Below are 22,044 nucleotides of genomic sequence, written 5' to 3' on the forward strand. Positions count from 1 at the left end.
ATTGTCTGCAGTCAGACCATTAATTGCGAACAGCATGGTTTTGCAGCGATAAAGCGACATGTTACAAGCAAGAGCCACATTGAGGCCACGAAGCAGCACCGGGATTCAGCAGGTGTACTGAAAACTCCGCAAAAACCTGCGTGTCAGACGTATTTGGACTTCTCACAGTGTTCAGCAACGCTCTTGGGCGACCGCGTGGTTCGTGCAGAGAGACTCTTGGGCAGATACGGCCACATCTATTTTCGAGGATGTTCACGGACTCCGAAATCGCTAAACAGTTTTCCTGCAAACGAACGAAAGCCTCCTATAGTGCATACATGCCAAAATCCGGGAGACCCTGATTTCGACCTTTTCGTGTACGGTTGGCAGGAAAATCTCCCGGACATCAAAATTTCTGTGCGTGATCTATCCACATTGAAAAGTCCAACCCAATCGATCCAGGCTTTTTGCGAACTCATAGGAAACCAATTTAGGAGGCGTTGGTGTAAACGTAACCGCCTGATACGAATTCGTGAAATTCCCCAGCCGAATTCCACTGTGTCGGATGGGCCGAAATTCGGATGTTCCGAACGCTTTTCCGCGTCGCGGCGGGTGCTACCAACTTTTGGTACCGAATCCGTCGAGCGACGGCCGAGAGCAGAATACTGGAAGCTTCGGAAATACCCGCGCGGCCAGCTCACACACTGTCAGAACTGTGGTTATCGTTTGCCATGTACAACCGCCGAGGATGAAACCGCGGTCGCTCTTGACACGATCAGGTATGGCGACGACAAAACTGACGGAACTCCGAAAGTGCACGCGCGTCTAACGCTCCCCCAGTCAAAGCGACGCTGCTTTCCACAAACGCTGCAGACAAAACCGCGGCAGATGCGATAGTAGATAGCAACAAACGACGTAGTTTTGAAGGCACGTGCGCGGCCAGCGCACGCGAATTGAAAACGGAACTACCGTTTGCAGCAACCACTGCGCACGAAACCACGGTCGCTATCAACGCGATCATCGATAGCGACTACGAGCTCCGAAGGTACGCGGCTACCGCAGCGATAGATTAAAGGCAATATAGTCATCAAAAAAGACACGAAGCCTTTCGGGGTTCGTGTCGATCTTCGCTTGTCACTATGGTGGAGCGGATTTTGGCACAGTTGGCCTCAAGCGAAGCTTTGACGCATGCTTTCGCGGCAGCCAGCTGCGCCATCCCTTATTGGTCCGTTCACGTGTGTTCCATAAAGGCATACGCGAGTTCTTTTGACAGAAATGTTTTGTGCGTATATCGTTGTTTGGAAACAGATTGAGCTGGTTTTTTGATGATAGGAAATTTCGGGCGATACGAATATTGTCGCTCCCCCTTCAGATTCGTATCACCGAGATTCTGCTGTAGTTGAGAAACCCTACCTGCGTTGTTTGTTTGGCCACTCTAAGCCATTATAAGACCCAGGCCCGTAGCCAGGAATTTTTTTCAAAGGTGGGGGGGGGGGGTGGGGCAAGTGCTGGAAACCTTCAATATTTGAGAAAAACACTGATTTCCATTATTTTTGGTAAAACATCCCCTCCGTCAAAATTTCAGGGGGGGGGGGCCTAGGCGCCCCCCCCTCCCCTGGCTACGGGCCTGAAAAGACCGCAACGTCAATGTTTACACTTACGGGGCTGTTCGGTGATCCAGTGGTGTTACGCAAACACCCATTATTGGACAGAACTTTTAATTTCAAAAGAGTTCCTCCTTAGTTGACTGTCTTGCTTCACATGGTCCCTTTTTCTACTTGGCAGTGAGCTTTTAGCTGCTCCAAAAGCAGTTTTCCCTGCTCCAGAACGCGTTTTTGGATGCTCCAAAAGCCCCTTTTCCTGCTCCAAAATGCACTTTTTACTGCTCCAATAACCTGCTCCAAAACAGCTTCAGTCAATCACATCACTGATGGAAGGGTACTCGAGCATGCAACTAAGCGAACCCACGGCAAAAATTTATAGTGTCGGGGTGAAAACTGGTAGTGTTGCTTTTGCATATTGTGAGATAAACACATGCGTAGACAATGCACATTGTGTATATGCGTGTGTTTATTTCTTATGTTTGGCATCCTTTCGTGCTTTCTGCCTCTCACACAGGATGCTCACATCAAGCTTAACCGATGTAGGACATAACGAAAAGCGGGATACTGCGAGACCTTATATGAAGTTTGTTTTACAATACAGGCCAGTTTGATCATTATAAAAAAAGAACCTTTTGTACTTATATATCGGGGCACACTAGAAAGATTCAGTATGGTGTATGTGGCACTACACTACTTGCTAAAATACCGTATTTACTCGAATCTAGGCCGGCCTCGATTCTAAGCCGACCCCCAAAATTCGCAAGGCCAGAAAAGAAAAAAAACCTATTCATTGTACTCGAATCTAAGCTGACCCCCCCACTTTCGCACATCGTTTTTTCGAAAAAAAACATCGGCTTAGATTCGAGTAAATACGGTAATAGCGGGTTCAGTCTGCACACGTGCAGAACGTAACGGCTCTTATGCACGTAACGTGCCTGTGATATTTTTGCAATTTAGCAAGAGACTCTAACACCCACAAAGACCATTTAGCACAAAAAACATGGCAGTGCTCTCGAAGCAGCGGCCGCCCACTTCGCATTTATCACCTTGTCCCGCTGCCTTGTTCAGTTCGCTCACCCACAGTGAATGGTGCAGCTTGTTTGCGTGGCCAATAAAGAGCCCATACTCATAGGACACAAGTGAAAGCACAGATAGACAAGTGCGTTTGCTTGTGTGCCATTAGTTCACAACTCTTATTTGCCATGCTTCCATACCTACTTGCCCACGTTTCTTTCCCGAGCTCACTCTCGCTTCGAGTCTCCTTGCTTCAGTGATGGACAGCAGACTATGATTCCACGGTCTTCTTGATATTGATTCTCAGTTTGGCATACTTCCATGCCTGTGAAGTTTTGTGCTTGTGTCACATCCTTCTTTATGGTATACTAAAGCTCTTCCCAATAACATTGCAAAAAGACTTGTGCTTTTCTATAACTACTATATTGCTCATACATACAGTTCAAACAATCAAGTTTAGAAAATTGAAGAGCTCAATGTAAAAAATGAAGGGAACACTCTACATGTTAAGTCGGTGGTTGACTCTGCTCTAAGTTAACAGCTCAGTGGCCAGTAGAAAGCAATATAAGCAACTGCACTGGGAGTCTTTTTTGTTTGGCGTCACGACTGATGTGACTTCATTTGCACCCTCTGCCTGCAATTTTGCATTGGCCAGCGACAGAAAAGCCAGGAACTGTCGGGGCACCTGCTGGAGAAGCAAGTGGTGGCCATGTGCGGACCCTTCCTGCGAGTAGCTGCCCTCTTGCAGTCACACCTCTTCGAGGAGAAGCTGCCCACGACTGCGGTGAGCATCCACCATAGTTAATAGGCCATGCTTAAGTTTTCACTTTTGTCTGTCTCTGCGCTACCTTGGTTAAGGGGTGACCCCGCTTCAGAGACATATTTCCTTATTTTTGAGCAGATTTTCATGAAACTTTCACAGCTTATGTATAGTGTGAGCGCTGACTGTGTCAGTCATCATCTTCACTTGTGCATACAAGTCATCGTAATCATCATCATCATGTTGACTCACCGGTGTTCGGTTTATGCTTTGCGTGCCTTTGCTGAATATACAACAATCGTTCCGTCGTACCTGACGTCGTCTCACAAGTGGTGGAGGTGCGGGGTTATGTGCCGGTTTATTTTCTTCTGACACAATATACTTGTTAAAGAGACAAAGCGTGCAAACACAGACACAAGAGAGACGTCCAGACACCACAAACGCCTTTCTCTGTCTGGACTTCTCTCTTGTGTCCATGTTTTCATGCCCTGTCTCTCATGAGTACCTACCAACTAGCTCAGCTCTCTGTTATTCTAAACACAGTATGCAGTATTTAAAATAGCAATCCCTTCATGTGCCTTCAAGTATAGCTGAGAACATCCAAGAAGTTCTCTCACCTTGGATGTGTGTGCGCAATCGATATCTGACAAAGTTGTCGTGATGTGGCTTCACTCATCACCCTGAAGAATTCTCTTTCGGCATCTAGCGTCAAGGGGGCTCAACTTCATTGGAAACTTGGTTGGAGCGCACTAGTGTAACATTAAGTTTGGAGCTCGCGCCACCTTTGGTGATAAGTTAACGAGATTGCATTATTAGGGTGATAGCTCTACTCCTCCAGGTGCTAACCCAGAAAATGCCTGGTTCGTGAATTTGACCTTCAAGCTCAGCCAAGGTCATGGTAGCGTCTCTGAGCTGCGTCAGCGCCGCAGAAAATTGTTTACCCACTGTCCAGGAGATGGTGCAATGTTCTCGCCGATGAGTTTGCGCCGGCGTTTCTCCCAACTCTCTTAGTGTGGTGCATTCGTGAAAACGAACAGTGGCTCAAGGTTAGTCTTTCGTGCTGCCACCTCCATAGGCGCTGGCTGAATATAAGTTCACTGGGCAGTTGTGCCAAGAGTGCTGATAGCACTGAACAGCATCTGTGTTTTATCTTGTGATGCATTTGTAGGTGCGCTAGTTTCTGCTACAAAATTGGCTGTCTGGCAGCCGCTTTGCCAGAGCCAGGTATAGAAGAAAAAGAAGCAGGAGTGTGGTCGTCAAGCCAGGAGGCTCACAAGCTATCACTCAACAAACTTGGTTTAACCACATTCAACCACAGCAATTTATTAATGAAGGCTTCTATATGTTGTTTTATTTTACATTTTCTCATTTGCATTTCATTTATGTGGGACAGCATTGTGGGAATTGAGGCTTGCCCTTCGCCATAGCGCAGGTTTTTCGCCTATTTCTGCCATCCTCGTGTCCGATCATATGACGCTCCCCTCCTCCGCCGTCTTACGGCGCTGGGCGAGCGGGGGAGTGACGTTAACCTCCCTCTCCCCGGCGTCGGACCTCGACGGTGGCGCTGCGCTCGAGTCTCGCGTCTCGCGAGACGTTTTGCGCGGCGGGGGGGGTGAGACTCTCTCTGGACCTCGTAGGGTAAGCACGTGTTTTCTCTACCGTCCGTCGGCTCCTCTTTTTGGGCTCGCTCAGACGGAGTTCACTAACGGTGCCTTGCGCCAGCAGCGAGCGCTTACCTTACGTTGTCCTTTCCGAACGCTAGGCTGAAGAGCGGTGCGGTGTGTTCGCGCGGGGTCATACTACGCCGAAACCGTACCTATCGAAGCCAACACAAGCGGAGTTTGCCCTCACTCGAGCAATCGGGCCCTGTGGTCGTGGATTGTGAGAGTACGCAGCATAGTCGCGAGGGACCATTTTTCCCTCAGCGGCGTGTCGCCATGAGCCCTTTGCCCGCGGAGACGTGCTAGCGGCACCCTGTGTGTTGTATTTTCGCCCGTGGCGTAGTGAAGCCTGTGTTGCTTCTCCCGCTGCCTTTGGGAGCGGGCGTTGTACTTCGTTTTGTGGTGTTGCCGCAGGCAATAAAGCGTTGCATATCTCGAGAGCAATACTGTGTACTTGCCGCGCTGCGCTCGGCGCCTTTGTTGGTGCTCGAACGTATGTGTGCAGCGGCGTGCTAGTTCACGCGAGGCGACGGCAGACGCGGCCCTGTGGCTCGCTAAGACCGAACCCACGCTAGTGGCTGTACTCCTGTGAGATACATGCACACTACAGCATTTAGAATTGCATACCTTTGGCATGGAGGGGCAAATCCGAAAAGGTCAGCACCTGGCCACTTCAAGGCCACATCGGCATTACTCGCTTGCCATACTTTATGTGTGATTTGACACAAAATGCCGTTCTGAAACTTTCGATCATTTGTATCAAAGAAGGGATTATCGTTTTCATCCCTTTCTGTAGCTTTTGCCTAGAATGGCTTATTGTTTGCAGGAATACTATATGGTTATGTGTAGGAAGTATTATTATCAGTCGTGTTACATTACAGCTCATCAGTTGAGACAAATCATGTATCAGTAAAAAAACTGGCTGAATGAGTAACTACCACGTTGTCAATTTCTCCTCTCAGGTGACGTGCATGTAAGCAAGGGTCGTGTCACATGCAGGCGAGTTCTGTTTTTGCCTTATAAGGGAACAAATGTACACAGCAGGCTCAACTTGCCCAAATGGGTCGATATAATACTATAGAACTAACATGCAAGCCACACTATGGAAAATGTGCGTTGAAAGTGAAGTTGAGGCAAGTTACAGCACCTCAAAGAGGTGGACCCAAAATTTTATTTTGTGGGGCAAACCTTTTTCACTGTTGCTTTGTCATCTGTATGCGCACAGTTGCAATGAATACTCTTGTGACATTTGTAAATTTTCTCTCTCTTTCTCCCTTTCTTGGTAAATTGTGGGGCCCAAGCACTCTACGCTAGTTAAAAAGTGCTGGTAAGCATGAGAGGACCCGAGAAAAGCTCACTGTAGTACTTGTTTCTACGAACTTGTCTTAGTTTTGGTACTTGGAATTGGGATGTGTCGTAAGGTTATGATACAGTGGCGCACCCGACTCCATTTATTGACATGAGTGCAGCTGAAAGAAGCATGCATAGCACTCGTGTTTGCTTTTGTATGAGCAACACCATCATACCTAGACTGATTGCTACACGACATCAGAAAAAAATGTTTGCTTCATAATGTCAATGATGCCAGCTGTGGCGGTTCGAGACCAACGTTATTACCAAACATAAATGTTCTAAAGCATTTCTGAGCCATTATACTCCTTCATTGTCATCCTTTAAGGCGACCTTTGGTAACAGCACACTGGCTTTTCAGGAACACTTTTATGGTTCAGTCTTACTCATGCGTCTCTGTATAATTTCTCACATTTTGTCGTAATTCGGTCCAACTCTGTTGTCCAGGGCTTTGAGACTCTTTACGGCAGCTCTTCATTTTTGGCATATTCTTACTCATGACAGGATCCCGCTGACGAGCTGGGTGCGCTCTGCCACTTTCTGGGACTCAGCCGGGAGGGCCAGTCGGCGCACTCATCCCTGGCTGGTGTTTCGTGGGTCACCGAGAGCCCCCAAGTGCTCCTGCGCTCCTGGTGCCGCGAGTTCAACCAGTTCGCTGGTGTAGTCCCAGTTGCCGCGAGGGTAAGTTGAAAGAATGTTTTCCAGGCAATTAAAGGGACTCGTATTAAACAGTTTAAGACGACTGTTTGCCAATCCCTTGAGCTTACTCTCAGACCTGCAATTCGAGCCAAAATCCGAAAAACTGGATGCCAAAGAGTTTCAGCGTCCAGAATTTCAGACGTTTTTAAACATCGACTCTACGGAGCTTGTGTTGGTGCCACGGAAGCATCCGAATTTTCAGGCATGTCCAAAAGATAAGGTGTCTGAAAAATTGGCATTTGACTGTATAGATGTTTATATGTCGTAATATAGAGACATAATGTATCACTGTCCACAGAATCACTCCGTGTTCGTTCTCCGTAGAGAGACGACTAGGTTGCTGAGAAAATCTCTGTTGGAAAAAGAACATGTGCATAATTGCTGGTAACCACTTCTCTCGATTAAAACAAAGCACCACTGCCATGCACTCACTAAAGTAGTAGACACTGTGGAGTTCTCCAAGCATGTGCAACAGGCATTAGGAAAGTGATTTCGTTGTTGTGGGGTTCCTAGGCAATATTTTTCGTGGATAGTTAGCACATAACAGGCATATTCATTACAATGGGACAGCAAAAAGGAAGCAAGAATGTTGTTCTCGAGGTCATTTGTTACTCTTTTCTTTCTGTGTAGTCCCCTTGCAATGTGGTGCCAGTAGAACCCGTCCCGGTGTATGGAGTATGAAAGCTTAAGACAATCTGAGTAGTGTACATTGCTCTAGGGCCTTGTTCGTTCTCACCACAGAGCCTGATGTCGGTGCGATGGAACTGGGCCCAGCCACGGTTGCTGTCATTGCCGGGCCGCTATGACGAACTCTTCCAGTACTACCACAGTCGGGCGTGCAGCAGCTGCCACAACGTGCCCAAGGACCCGTCCGTGTGTCTCGTGTGTGGCACGCTGGTCTGCCTGCGTGAAAGCTGCTGTCGCCAGCAGGCGCACTTCGAGGCCGTGCACGTGAGTTGTCAGCTTGGGCTGCCCTCCCTTGCCTGTTGGTGGCTTATTAGTAGAGCTGTGCGAACAGCAAAATTTTGGGTGCGAAGTGAATTCGAATATTGAAGTGTGAGTGCGAATCGAATCGAATATCTTTAGAATATTTCTCGAATATTTTTAGAATATTTTTTTAATACTTTGAAGCGAAATTGCAGAAAAAAAAGTTGGAGAGGATTCCTAAGCATATTCTTATGAGATAGCAAAATGAAAGTGTTTTTTTTTTTCGCTAGGTTGAAGCACAATATAGAGGCCGAATTGTATTTATGTACATGATTTGATGCAACCAAAGTGTTGCCGACAACACTTTACACGTGGTAGGCAAAGATGCCATTCCCTCAGCCTCTCCTCCTCTTTCAACTTCTGTGGAAGCCCAACTGATGTGGCGGACAAGGGTGTGCTCGCTTCAAATCCGGAGTTCCAAATCTGCCTCGTAGACATCGATATATAATATCTGAAATTTTGGATGCTAAAAAGCTTCGGCGTCCGATTTTTCGGACTTCCTGCCCAAATTTCAGGTCCAAAACAGCATTAATTGAGCCCCCACCTCTGCCACATCTTTCATCTCCATGTTGGAACCAGTGTTTTCTTGAGTTAATACACTTGCAACCGTAGCGGAGCTTGAAAGGCAGCTTTGCCGCAATGCGGGGGTGTGATGAGGTGAAGCATATTAAAAATCTAGGGACCACTTCTAATCAGACGTTGACTGTGTCTTGGCTATGTTCGACCCACGGTGTTAGAATAGTTTAGGTGGAGCGACGGCGCGTTGGAATGAGGAGAAATCGGGGACCTCTTTCCCTTTTTGCCGAAAGGAGGCGCGCGTGGGACGGTGGCCGCCTGGCTATACCCAGCGCAAACCTGACGCTTCTAACATTCAGTGTTTTAGCGTGTTTAGCGATATCGCAAGGCGCTGTGAGGAATGTGTGGTATTGTAATATAATACACATAAGTGAAATATAAAGACTTAGTAGCGTTTTATGCATGACGGTTCGGCATGCGGCGTGAAGCTCATAAACACCACCTTCGGCCTTGGCAACACCGTGGCCTACGCGATCGCGCCCACATTTTGTCTACAAAAGTAAATCTGCAGTTGCGTGAGGCGTGTTGAATTCGCCTTTCATTTGCCCTCGAAAGATTAATTGATGTATTTGCGGTCAGCATCATATAAAGAGCAGGTAGCATGCGTAAGGGGCATTTCGCATACAAGATCAAGTGACCCTAGAGAATCTTTTACTACAAACTGCTTATTTGCAAATTCCGTAAACACTTGCAAGAAGACGAACGCTTTAATGCAATGGAATAGAATAACTCTATTTAGGTCTTTCGTGGCGTGCACTAGCACATGACGCGCCGCTCCCACGTCGGAAAATACAGCATTGAAAGAGAATGCAATAAAGTAGGCGACAGCTTGTGCCCGATGGCTACGAAGCCGCTCTTTGATATATTCAAAATAAATAGACTGCAAGATATATACGTTATGGTGCGCCAAGAATTTTGTCACAGTATTGGCACGATCTACGAATTTTACATATTTTTGCCTGAAAAAGCTGCTTGAGTATTGTATGGTAAATACTCTAGCTAAATGATACGAAAGAATGTAGAATGGTACTCAAGTGAGTTGGTGGTAGTAAAAAGAGAAAACACTATCCTTCGGAGCATCGAAAAGGGAAACTTGCTCCGTGCACGATTTGTAGCTCGAGTTGCATCGCGGCACAAAGCACTTCTTGCCCATATGGCCAACATAAGTTGTGTAAATAAGGACACGATGAACAAAGTTAAGCTATTTCAAATAGGCGAGCATCTAGGTGGCAGGCATTTCGACTGACGAACGTATGTGCACGAATGGGGCCTCGTCTGGTTTGGCGAGTTAGTTTTAACGGGCCAGACAATAACGTCACAAAATATGGTGTCACTCTCAATTCGTATCATTCCCGAAAGAAAAAACTGGAAAGCAAATGGTTACGACGCGGAAAGGGAACGAGCACGACCATTTCACGTTTGTGCACCCAGCGCGGGGCACAAAGTTCTACTTCTGCTACTGCAACAAACAGCATGTAACCATTTGCTTTCCAGTTTCGAATAACGAGAGGCACAATCAGAATGGCACGTGGTGAGTCATGATGGATTGGTCGTTAAACGGACGTTAACCTTCATTACCACGCGAAAGCCAGCACGTGTGAACGTTGCAAAGGTGGCTGCTTGAATCCATCCAATATGGTGCATGCACAACGACAACCCGTGAGAGGAATTTCTAACCTACCATTGTCAAATGTGTTGCATTCTTCCGACAACCATCATTTAGTGAAACGTCAATCCCCCCCCCCCCCCTTCGCCCCCGCTTTCTTTTTTAGCAAACTACTTTTTTCTTTTTGACTAAACCAGTTCGGGTCCGCCACGGTGAATCAGTGGCTGCTGACCCGAAGGTCGCAGGTTCGATCCCGGCCACGGCGGTCACATTTCAGTGGAGGTGAAATGGTAGAGGCCTGTGTACTGTGCGATGTCAGTGCATGTTAAAGAGCCCCAGGTGGTCGAAATTTCCGGAGCCCTCCACTACGGCGTCTCTCATAATCATATCCTGGTTTTGGGACGTTGAAGCCCAAATATTAATATTATTATTAACCCAGTTCGTCACGGTGGCCTAACCCACTTTGCCACGGTGGCCTTATTTGTGCACGAGCTAAAATATTTTTGAAAGTCGTGTCCACCTATAAACTCATTATCACTGTTTGCAGAAGCTATATTTCCTATGTGTTTCCATCTGTTGGCTACAGCCACTGAATTTTCTTGATGTTGTGCATTTACTTTAAAATCGGAGTGATATGTGCGGTTACCCTGATAAAAAACGAACGACCGGCAGTTGAAGAGTTGTCGCATATGCAGCTTTGTAAGTGATGCAGCCCCTGTTGAAGCGGCTGACCTGAAGCCTCGATACACCCAGCGCAGCCTGTCGGAAAAAATCCGAAGCGCGTCTCTGTGTTCAGCGGGGAGGCTGCGCGGCGGAGGCGGCGCGTCGGTACACCTAATCTATTCTAACACCGTGGTTCGACCGTTACGGAGCTTGAAAGGCAGCTTTGCCGCAATACGAGTGTAATGAGGTGAAGCATATTGAAAATCTGAAGGGGGCACTTTCAGTCGGTCGTTGACTGTATTTGTTTTCGGGAAGTTCGAATAGTTCAAATAGTAAAATTCCAGTGCGAATCGAATCGAATAGCAAACACTATTCGAAAAATATTCGAAGTTTCGAATATTCGCACACCCCTACTTATTAGGCTACATCAGTTATGTCATGGGACTTTGGCAAATCTTCTGACACAGAATATGCAGCAGCACAGTTTAGAGAACACCGTGCGACGGAAACAGGAAGGAAGATTGTGGCAATGTGTGCGAAGTTGTAGGGCTCCCTAGTTATGTGAAGTCAAAGGTGAGATAGACGTCTTTCCTTAACTTGACTTTCCTCCCAATGGGTGCTATCTCCCTCACCATTTACGATGTTGAATACACTGTGAGACATCAGTATTGATCCCCAAGTTTAGCGTGCGACTGCATGGCACAGAACAGCAGATGGATTTGAAGGGATATCTCTTGTATATGGACCTATGAAAAGCTTGTACCTTGGTGACATTTCATGCGTTACTCTGTTGGCATCACTGTGTGTGTGATGAAAAGCCAGTAAAAATTGGGAGAAGAGAATGCAGTACAGTGGAACTTCGATGATGCATCCCTCGGTCACGCAACGATCCGCATTTTACGACGACTTGGCTTGGTTCCGGCAAAATCTCCATAGAAATAATGTATTAAATACCTCCATTGTATGACTCAATTTTACACTGGCCCCGCCTCGTACGATGCCTCCCTGGGACTGTCCGAGAAAAAAAAGCCCTGAGACGACGCAGGCTGGCACGCAAGCACACTGCAGCCGGATGAAAAATGTCGGGAAGCCGAGGAACAGAGTTCCTATGCGCTGCCACCACAGGGCCTCTTTAATTTTTCGACTCACAGGCTGCCATAGCTAGCCAGAGCCAGCCGGAGCGCATTCGTTTTTGTTGCATTGCACTGCTCACCACACTGCTCACTTCCGGTGCGGTTGTTTTTTTGTTTTGTTTTGTTTTGTTTATTTCCTGGCTGGGTGGTTCTGGAGTGACCGCTGTGAGCTGATAACATGGCGGATAATTTCGAGCTCGCTTTCTAGTACGCAATAACTTTCACTAGATTTCGTGTCATTGCACCGGATGTGTTAAACGGAGATGATGACATCCACATTAACAATTTAATCTACATTCCTTGGAACAGCGCAGGTTCGTGCCGCGGACTTTTTTCAGACACTATGTACCCACTTTTGTCGGGCAACAATGACCATCACTGTCTATATTCTTAGTTTTTCGATTACATGACGGCTAGATTACGCGACGATTTTGCGTGGTCCCCTGAAAGTCATATAATCGAGGTTCCACTGTAGTTCTTTTTAAATTACTGGAAGTGGTATACAAGGCCTTTCAATGGGAAGCAGTTGCGGAGCCTCAGAAGGCCGGGTGATTATGACGTTTGCAGATACTGGTCAAGAAAGAAAGAAAATATGTTTTCTCAATAAAACTCACTTATTTCCTGGTAGCATGGCAATGCAGCATTTTTGTTTCTTTAATACAGTAACACGCTGGCATATTGAGCTTGCAGAAAGAGGCCTTTGAGTTCGATATGTCGCATATTCTGATATAAACCTCCTAAAGAAGTAGATGATGTAACACTTATTGCACTTTATTTGAGGAATGGGCTTACTGTCATAACTTTGGTACGAAACAGGCTACGGCATCTTTGCTGCCTGCAACAGCATGCATCTCAGCACAATTTTCAAGGACTCGGGAGTAGCTGAGACCACAGCCGTCCACGTTCACGCAGAAGCGCTGGACTAGTGATAGGGCACCCGTGATTTCAGAAGAGGTTGGTGAAGGGTACATGTCCCTCCCCCGCCCCCATTTCACTTGTGTCCGTAATTACGACTGCGATGTAGTCATATTCAAGTTCTCCCATCGTTGTGACACCATCATTCGCGCTCTCAAACTCGTCTGCTGTTGATCCATCTGTGGCTTCCTGAAATGTAGACGTCTTGCACCAAAAACCTTCCTGCAAGGAACAACGCTAGGTCCTTGGCTTTCTGCTTAATTATGGGGTCGTATTCCAGGGTGATGCACAACCTAATGCCAACGAACCACTTGAACACGGCTGCCTCAGCATGTTCGTATGCGGCCATCATCATACATGGGTGTATGCATTGGATGCCACAGGCACTCACTGGACATACTATTGGGCAGTCATTTTTGGCGATAACAGTCGAACCCACATAATATCAAACCCACATATAATGAATTAGTGTGTATATCAAACAGTTCTAACATCTCCATTAATATATTTTCAATATGTAAAATATAGGGGTGTGCAAATATTCGAACTTTCGTATATTTTTCTAATAGTGTTTGCTATTCGATTCGATTCGCATTGAAATTTTACTATTCAAAGTATTCGAACTTCCGGAAAATAAATTTAATGGTTTATAATAACAGAAAATAAACATAAAGACGATACATTGGCGTGCAGCATGCTTGGTCTTGCGTTTTGGGGCGCCAACATGCGAAAGTGCTAGCCGCTTCCACTGGTGCTCTGAGCGGTCGCAGCGTGACGAGCTCGCCGGGGTGTCCGCTGTCGATGCATAAAATTCCCATCCACGCTTCTGAGGAGCCAGCGGGCGATGCTATTCGTTGCTTGCGATGAAACACATTGCGGGTTCTTCGCTTTCGCATGATCGCTAGCACGATGTCCTTGCCTGCAAAGTTCGGATTTGTTTCATACATCGGCGCTGTGAGCGGAGTTAGGCCTAGCCATGACTCCGGGCAGTAAGCTCGGCCGCAATGTGCGCGGCCGTGGTACCTGATGTTTCAAAGTAATACGTCATGCTTTGATCGCAAGTACGAAGAGTACGAAGGCGATGTTCTTCGTCACGAGGTGCGAAATGCTGATAATGCTGATAAGCAGAACAGTTTGTCCAAGACGCACGTCTGCAATGTTCGCGACGAGCATGGCGCACTATCGTAATCTGATGTTTGAGCTTCTGCTTGCAGCTGCCAAACTAAAGCGAAATTATATTCTAAATAATCGTCAACCTGTGAACACAGAATGAGTCTGAACTTGTCACTAAGTAGCGTGATTTTAGACAGCTGTGTGTGGCTGTGTTGGTTGTGTCCACGCGACGTGCAAGCAGCAGACGACGCTCTCCTGGAGTAAGGATCGGACCAATGGCAAGCCGTGCTGGTTGCAACATGGCGGACGCAGCCAATAGAAGGCATCGAAACGAACTTCACATATTTGCTTTTTGTGTGCTTTTTTCTGAATGGAGGACCTAGCTGAAGCGGGAAATTTAAAGACAGAGAAATGCTCTTTCCGACGAGCCCAAGATGGCGGCACCCAGTTGCACCGTTGCGGAGCTATAATTTATTTTAACGCAGTTTTCTTTTTTTTTATTTCTGCAGTAATTTTCACAAGCTTGACAAGCACAACAAATTTTTTACCGCACTTCTACATGGTTTCCAGTGCCAATATTTTGGAGTCAGAAAAAGTGCTACAGAAACCAAAAATGTGATTTTCGAAAAACGATTTTTTTTTTTTTTTCGCAGTACGAAAGCCGCATCCCCTCCTTAGGAATAAATCTGTTCTTTGACCATGTTTGTGACTCGTAACTGCTCCTGTCTCATAAGAATTTACTTAAGGCTTCTCTGCAGCTTTTTTTTGTAATTTCGCTTCGAAGTATTAAAAAATATTTGAGAGATATTAGAATATTATTCGATTCAATTCGCACTCAATTTTTATTATTCAAATTCGCATTGCACCCAAAATTTTTCTATTCGCAGAGCTGTAGTAAAATATTTTATGTATATCGAATATTGTCCACTTTACTTTCTTCACATTTATATCCTAATTGCTACAAATAACATCCTCTATACTTTCCGTGGCATTATTATCTGTTAGTTCTCATTAATATTTGTTTATTTGGAATACTTCGAAATTTAGAATAATTTAAGTTCATTTCTGAACGAATTCGAATACTGTAATATTCATTCGAATATTCAAACTGCTCAAATATTCGCACAAGCCTAGTGATCACCTTTGTTTGGCGGCAAAGGTTCACAAGCTGCGTGGCGCAAGGAACTTCTGATGGGCCGTGTGCACAAACCCTGTCAGTGGGCCAGAATCACTTTTCGCAGGGAGGGCTGCTGTGGCCCTGGCATGCATATATATATATATATATATATATATATATATATATATATATATATATATATATATATATATATATATATATATATATATATATATATACACACACATACAAACTCGAACCTAATGGTTCGATACAGTCTTGTTCAAATGCAGTGAACAAATTTGAGAAAATTCTGTGGTAGGATTCTTCCTGGGCTGTCCGCAGGGTGTTCTTTGCATACGTATAAATGTATTTATGCATATAGATAAGTAAGCTAAGAAAAATGCAAGTGTGCGATGGTAAGGTTTCAACCTGGTACCTCAAGCTCAGAAACTTTGTGCTCTTAACGACCATGCCACAGAGTACAACACCCCGAGAACTCTGTGCTGCTTAGCACGTGTTCCCAGGTTTAACACTGGTTATGACAGCCACATTTAGACAAAGCCAAAATACAAAAACGTGTAAACGTAAAAAAAAAAAAACAAGGGGTAAACATCAGTCAAGTAATCTCCCAGTATGCCTTCCTCATAATGGGATAACGATTTCAACATGTGGAATTTCAGGATTTAATTCATTTCAATTAAATATTATTTTGTCACACTGTGCAGCACTCCATTAACTGTGGCGCGGGCACGGCCATCTACTTGGCGGTGAACTCGTCAACGGTGATTGTGATACGAGGCAAGCGGGCCTGCCTCTGGGGCTCCGTCTACCTCGACAGCTTCGGTGAAGAAGACAGGGACCTCAAGTGAGTGCACGGGCTGTTCATACACGACTTTGACTCTAGAAACAAACTAAACAGTAAAGGGTTACCCTCCCAGGAACTCCACAATGTCTTGTCTAGTGACAATAGAAAAGGACCTCATTGCAAACTTCTGGAATTTAGATAGCCTCTAAAAAGGAGCAGTGTACTAGTATTAGCATAAATTCAAATGCAAACTGTAATAACTTAACTTGTCTATAACTCTGTGTTGAAATGAACTTAATATTAGGCAGAAATTTGGCAAAAGTACAGTGAACTCCCATTAACGCGGTTAATCTCTCATATACTGAACAGTGCTTGTCCTCTTGTCGAATCATTGGCTTCAGCAGCACTCCCTGTTCTACGCCTTGTCACGACCTCTATCTTACCCTGAACGTGTCTTGTTTGGACAACAGCAACATAGTAACCTTGAGCTTTCAGCCTACTTTCACATCGTAAAAAAGCAAGCCTAGCCTCAACAATCTATTGTTGTGTGTGCATGTGCAGTTGTACACCTGCGAAGCAATTTTTGCTCCTAAGACATAGAAATCACAACATGGCTCGTAGCTCAATGAAGCTTTTAGTGAAATTATGATTTCGTTGTGTCAAGGTGTGACTGTGTACGAGTGCACCAGATTCAAGTGTCTGCACCATACAGCCCTGGTGACATCTCATTCTGTTTTCTTATGTGCCTTTTTTTTTTCAATTCTTGTGAAGAACGTAACTGTCACTGTGCTGCTGTGAACCCTTGAATGGGGGCAGCGGGCTCGTCAAGCTGTCGAAACACAGCTTTTATTCGCCACTCATCTGTGTGTTTTTGAAATGGGCGAAAATAAATCTTGATTGATTGATTGATCGATCCATCTATCTATCGATATTACCCCCCATTAGCGAGGACTGGACTGCATTTTGTCTTTTTTGACACTGATTCAAACTACATCGATGTGCCGTGTATGCACGCAGGCGAGGGAAACCGCTCTACTTGAGCGTGGAGCGGTACCAGCTGCTGCAGCAGCAGTGGACGACGCACTCCTTCGACCACACCTCGCGACGTTGGGTGTGGCACAAGGACAACCTCTGATGCACCCTCCTCCTTCCGTCGGCTTCACCTTCCGCACCCGCATCTGGCCGCGTCCAGGACGCTATTGGCCAGCAGTGCCGTTGTTCCCCTAGGCTTGTTTCACTGATGCCTGGACGCTGTGGGTGCTGCAGCCGTCACTTCTATCTGCCTTTTTCCTCACCGCACTATACATATGTACAGGCGAAGTTCTGCCGCGGCAGCGGGGAATGGCGCGTAGGATTTTCTTCTTTTTCTTTTTGTGAGATGCAGCTGTCGAGTAGCACTGCAGCCAGGCCGAAAGAATACAGTACTATAATACTAGTTTAGGGAGTTGCAAAGAAGAAAATTTGCCGCTTGTTTGCATTAAAAGAAGAAAGTTGAGATCACTTGTCTTTGTCTCCTTTCTGTGAATGTGTTCTCGGTAGTTTGATGGTAAAGACTGTGATGTTCACAGTCTCTGGCCTCCGTATTGTGGAATCTCGCTCCACTCAATGCTCCTCCTCAACTCAAGAATGTTGATGACAGTACCACTCCTTGGCAGACGTGATCACTGCGCATGAGCCGTCAGCAGCAATTTTCTTAACAAGTACATGTCATTTTCAGTCAAGTGGTGGTACTGTATTCAACTCGGTTAAGTGAAGGATAAACTTTGAGTCGGGGGTTGTTTTAGAATATGAGGGTGTGGCATTCTTCTGCTAAGCACTGGCTCACAAGTTCAATTCCAAGTAGAAACATCTGGCCATTCACAACGCCAACAGTAGTGTCAATGACTGCGTTTTGTCACAGAATGTGCCGCTTTAGCACTCGCTTTCGCTTTTTTATGTGGTTCAAACAAGTGAGCCTTGTTGGTATTCTGACAGTCTGCTTATAGTGTGCCAGGTCAGCCAAGAAATGTTTATAGCTTTTTTCCCGAGTTTTAAATGTGCAAAACACGAACAACATTCCTCAAAATCAACTTTAATGCTGTAGTTGCTTCATATATCTGACACTGTATGCACAGCAAAGCATGATTGCCAGGTAATTCAGGAAATAAAATGTGGCCAACAATTTCGAAACTAGCAAAGAGTCTCCAACTGCAGCAGAAGCATTATGTAATGGCCAAAAAAAAGTGGCCATAGTTCAAGAAACCTACACTTGTCGATTTCTGACTAAAAAGATTTTTGCTGCACTGAGGGCCAACCGAACTTAACAGAACAAAACGAATGTATTTCTCAATTTGTTTGTCGTAATCTGCAAAAATAACTTGCCAGCTTATGTTTTTTTCTTTGCAGGTGTGAAATGGCTAAAAGCAGCTCGTGCACTCGCGAGCATCTTTTACTCTCTAGTTAAAAATACTGCTTAAAATATGGGAGCCAAGACATGGTTTTGGTTCTTACATTCTCTTGTGACGCCATAATGCATGGCTTTCAGAATTCATGGTTGCATAATAAACTGTCTATTGGGGTGCCACCTGTTCTGGCCAATGCAGCGTGCAAAAGGCTGGCCTTTGAGTTTAATTCCTGTTATTCGGAGAGTGCCGTTTCAGGAGGGTTGGAGTTATTGCAAATCAGTTGTGTGGAATCCTGCAAGGTGGCAATCATAATTTTTGTGAAGTAGGACAGCACTCGCTACGCCACTATTCATCTTTCTGTGGATAAGCGAGGTACCCGCTACACATCTGTAAGGTATTATGTGCACTTTGTTGATGCTGCATGTGACTGATGATGATGAGGAATTATGGCTGAGCACTTTGCAGTGGGTGGGAAGCATAAAACCACACTCGTTGCACAATTATCATTGTGTGATGACTGGTTGTTTTTTTACTCGTCTGCCACGCTGTATTACATAGGTTAACGCGATTCCTTGCCCGATTTTGCAAATGAGTTTCAAGCACCATCGTGACTCTGTGGTAGAATACTCGACTGACACGCAGAGGGCCCGGGCTGAAATCCCATTCGATCCTGGTTATTTTTTTCTCATTTTATTTTTTCATGTCCATCGATTACTTTTTCATGTCTGTAGGTTACGCCACCGACGACGACGCTCAGCGCAGGAACAGGCACCTAAGAGCTGCACTCTAAAATTAGGGCAGCTTGAACTAAGTTGCACAAGGCTAGGTCACAGTAGAGCTGGTGGGAACGTTTCAGCTTCTCCTGTTAACCATCTGTACAGAATGCTTGGGCGGTGATTGAGCGCGTGCCGGTCAATGATGATGACAATTTCTATCTACAACACACATCAAACCTCGTCCATAACAGCTCTGCTGGAAGATCGTCGCGTCACGTCACCTGGCGACATATGTGCGCGGCGTACATGCATGCGCAGAGTCCGCAGTGCACGAACACGAACCGCTATGGCGTTCTCCTACCACTGATTGCAGAATGTGCTGCGTGTACAACTTCGTCAGCACTGCAGATCGAAAAATGCTGTAAAAAAAATCTTTCACGGTGTGATAAACAGAAGGCCGCGATATTACGGCACACAAAGAAAAAGATGGATATCGTGCCCTTCTGTTTATCATGAACCAACACCAACTCGCCTAACATTTTACTTCACTGATTTCACGGTGTTTTCCTCGTTACTACTACATTATTAGACACTGTGACTGGTAAGCTTTCTTTTGCACTAAAGAAAACAGGTACCATGAAAAAAGACAGTTGCGCCACAAGGACGAAGCAATGAATATGATATCAACAAAGTGGAATGCTATACGAAGTCTAGCAGGCTACAGTTAACTCCATTATATAGATCCGATCTGGCGTAACTCTACAAAATATTGGCATAAGGTAATACGGCCGCTCCAGGGAGCGAAGCGGTTTTCGTCCTGTGTGCCGCTTCAAAACGAAGTAAGAAGTGAGGGCATATCACATACAAGGATATAAGCCTTTACCAAGGAGGTTAAAGAAACAAAGGTTGATCCCTCTGTCATAGGAGTCGGTACAACACGAAAGTTAAACGTGTCGTCACAGAAGTAGTTGATTGCTTTAGTGCATTGGTATATCAGAGCTTGTATAATGTCTATTGTTGTTTCGCAGATGTAGCACCGCCTGATGTGGACGCACTCACGTTGATGCCTAGTGGCACATCTCCGTACCGACAACTAACGCCCATTATCATGATTTAACCCTTGCGGTAGCTGAAGTTCTTAACATATATGTGAATACCGCATATGGGGGGGGGGTGAATCCCGCGCAAATATGGCATCAACAAGCACATAATAAACACTGATACTCGATATGCACTCCTCCAAAGCATCGTGAAACACGAAGAGAAATGCTATGCGCGTCGTGTCTTACCTGGAACGCGGTGCGACAGCCAGGCGAGCGTCGGAAAGCTATTAAATGCAAAGCATTTCTTAGCGAACTTCTGCGACTTTGAGCGTATCTATCTATCTGTCTATCTATCTCTCTAGCCGCCTACGACTTTGAGCTCTCCTGGCCGTTTCGTTAATGGGATGTATACCAAAATTGGTATGACATAACATGACCGTATTACGAACATAAATGCCAGGTCATAACATGAAAATCATGATATGCATGTCATGAACAGCATGATTTACATGCCACGGTCTTGGGCTCTTGCGGCCGTTTCATTAATTTTATATATACCAAAATTGGTATGGCGTGACAACAGTGTATGACAAACACAAGTGACAGGTCCTAATGTGCAAATCGTGACAAGCATGTCATGTACAGCATAATTTAGATTATATGGTCTCGGGGCGCTCGTGGCCGTTTAAATGAATGGATACATAGCAAAACTGGTATGATGAGACATTTCTGTATGACTGTTGAACATATTGCGCGACACATGACAAACGTGGTAACGTGAAAATCGTGACATGCAAGTCATGTACGACATGATTTACTTGCTACGCTCATGGTGCCCTCGCGGCCATTTCGCTCGCTTGATATACACCAAAATTAGTATTACGCACGAGACTGTATGACGAACATAACTGACACAGTGATAACGTGAAAATCGTGACATGCAAGTCATGTACGACATGATTTACATGCTACGCTCATGGTGCCCTCATCGGCCATTTCGCTCGCTTGATATACACCAAAATTGGTATTGCGCGACGCGACTGTATGATGAACGTAAATGAGAGGTGGAAACTTGAAAATCATGACAGGCGAGTCGTGTACGACATAATTTACATGCCACGCTCATGGCGCCCTCGCAGCCATTTCGCTCGCTTGATATACACCAAAATTGGTATTGCGCGACGAGACTGTATGGTGAACATAAATGAGAGGTGGTAACATGAATATCATGACATGCATGTCATGTACGACATGACTCACATGACACTGTCATGGTGCGCTTCCGGCCGTTTTGTTAACTGGATATATACCAAAATTGGTATGGCATGACACTAATGCGTCATGAACATAAATGACAGGTCATGCATTGCATATTCCAGAATTACGTTTCATTAGCATGGCATATACCGGATTGTACATGCATGCATGCATGTGAAACATGCGATATATAGTGAACTAGATGTCATGGCGTGATTGACTTCACTTGTCTCCAAGACAAACAAGGCGATGCAGCAGCTCTCTGCCGGCTGCTTCGCATTACATCGATTCCCACAGTGCGTGGGACCTGCCGTATTTTTTTTCGATATGGGTGGATGCCATGAGCGAGGTTTGGGTTAAAGCCACCACCTGGCGGTGTGTTAAACGAAATTACACTTCTATTGGAAACGCGCCGAATGGGACGGTCGCAGCAACGGCGCGGGCTTTTTTTTTTTTTTCGAGCCTGGTGGCACACGTGTCACCACCCCGTTATAAAGGGGACGCTCATAGCATCCATCCATCCATCCTCCATGCAAGAGCAGTGCGAAAGGAAAGTGTGAATTGTAAAAGGCGCGTTCATGTAGCCTCCGTTATGTGTTTGGTGGTAGGTCAATCAATAAAGAAAGGAGAAGGTTGGCGGTAGCTCACTGGGCTAAACA

At 45.6% G+C, this 22,044-nt stretch overlaps 1 protein-coding gene across 1 annotated transcript in view; it reads left to right on the top strand.

The window, feature by feature from the left end:
- The window catches only part of LOC119385752 (E3 ubiquitin-protein ligase Ubr3-like), a gene marked incomplete in the record, with an annotated part of 121,881 nt that extends 104,396 nt beyond the window's left edge, over window positions 1-17,485 (top strand). The window contains 5 exon segments of the mRNA XM_049414088.1: window positions 3,253-3,381; window positions 6,873-7,049; window positions 7,809-8,018; window positions 15,906-16,045; window positions 17,003-17,485. Coding sequence (XP_049270045.1) covers window positions 3,253-3,381; window positions 6,873-7,049; window positions 7,809-8,018; window positions 15,906-16,045; window positions 17,003-17,120 — 774 coding nt within the window.
- Window positions 17,486-22,044: the final 4,559 nt, after the last annotated feature.

Source organism: Rhipicephalus sanguineus, chromosome 3 (genome assembly GCF_013339695.2).
Source record: "Rhipicephalus sanguineus isolate Rsan-2018 chromosome 3, BIME_Rsan_1.4, whole genome shotgun sequence".
Classification (NCBI taxonomy): Eukaryota; Metazoa; Arthropoda; class Arachnida; order Ixodida; family Ixodidae; genus Rhipicephalus; species Rhipicephalus sanguineus.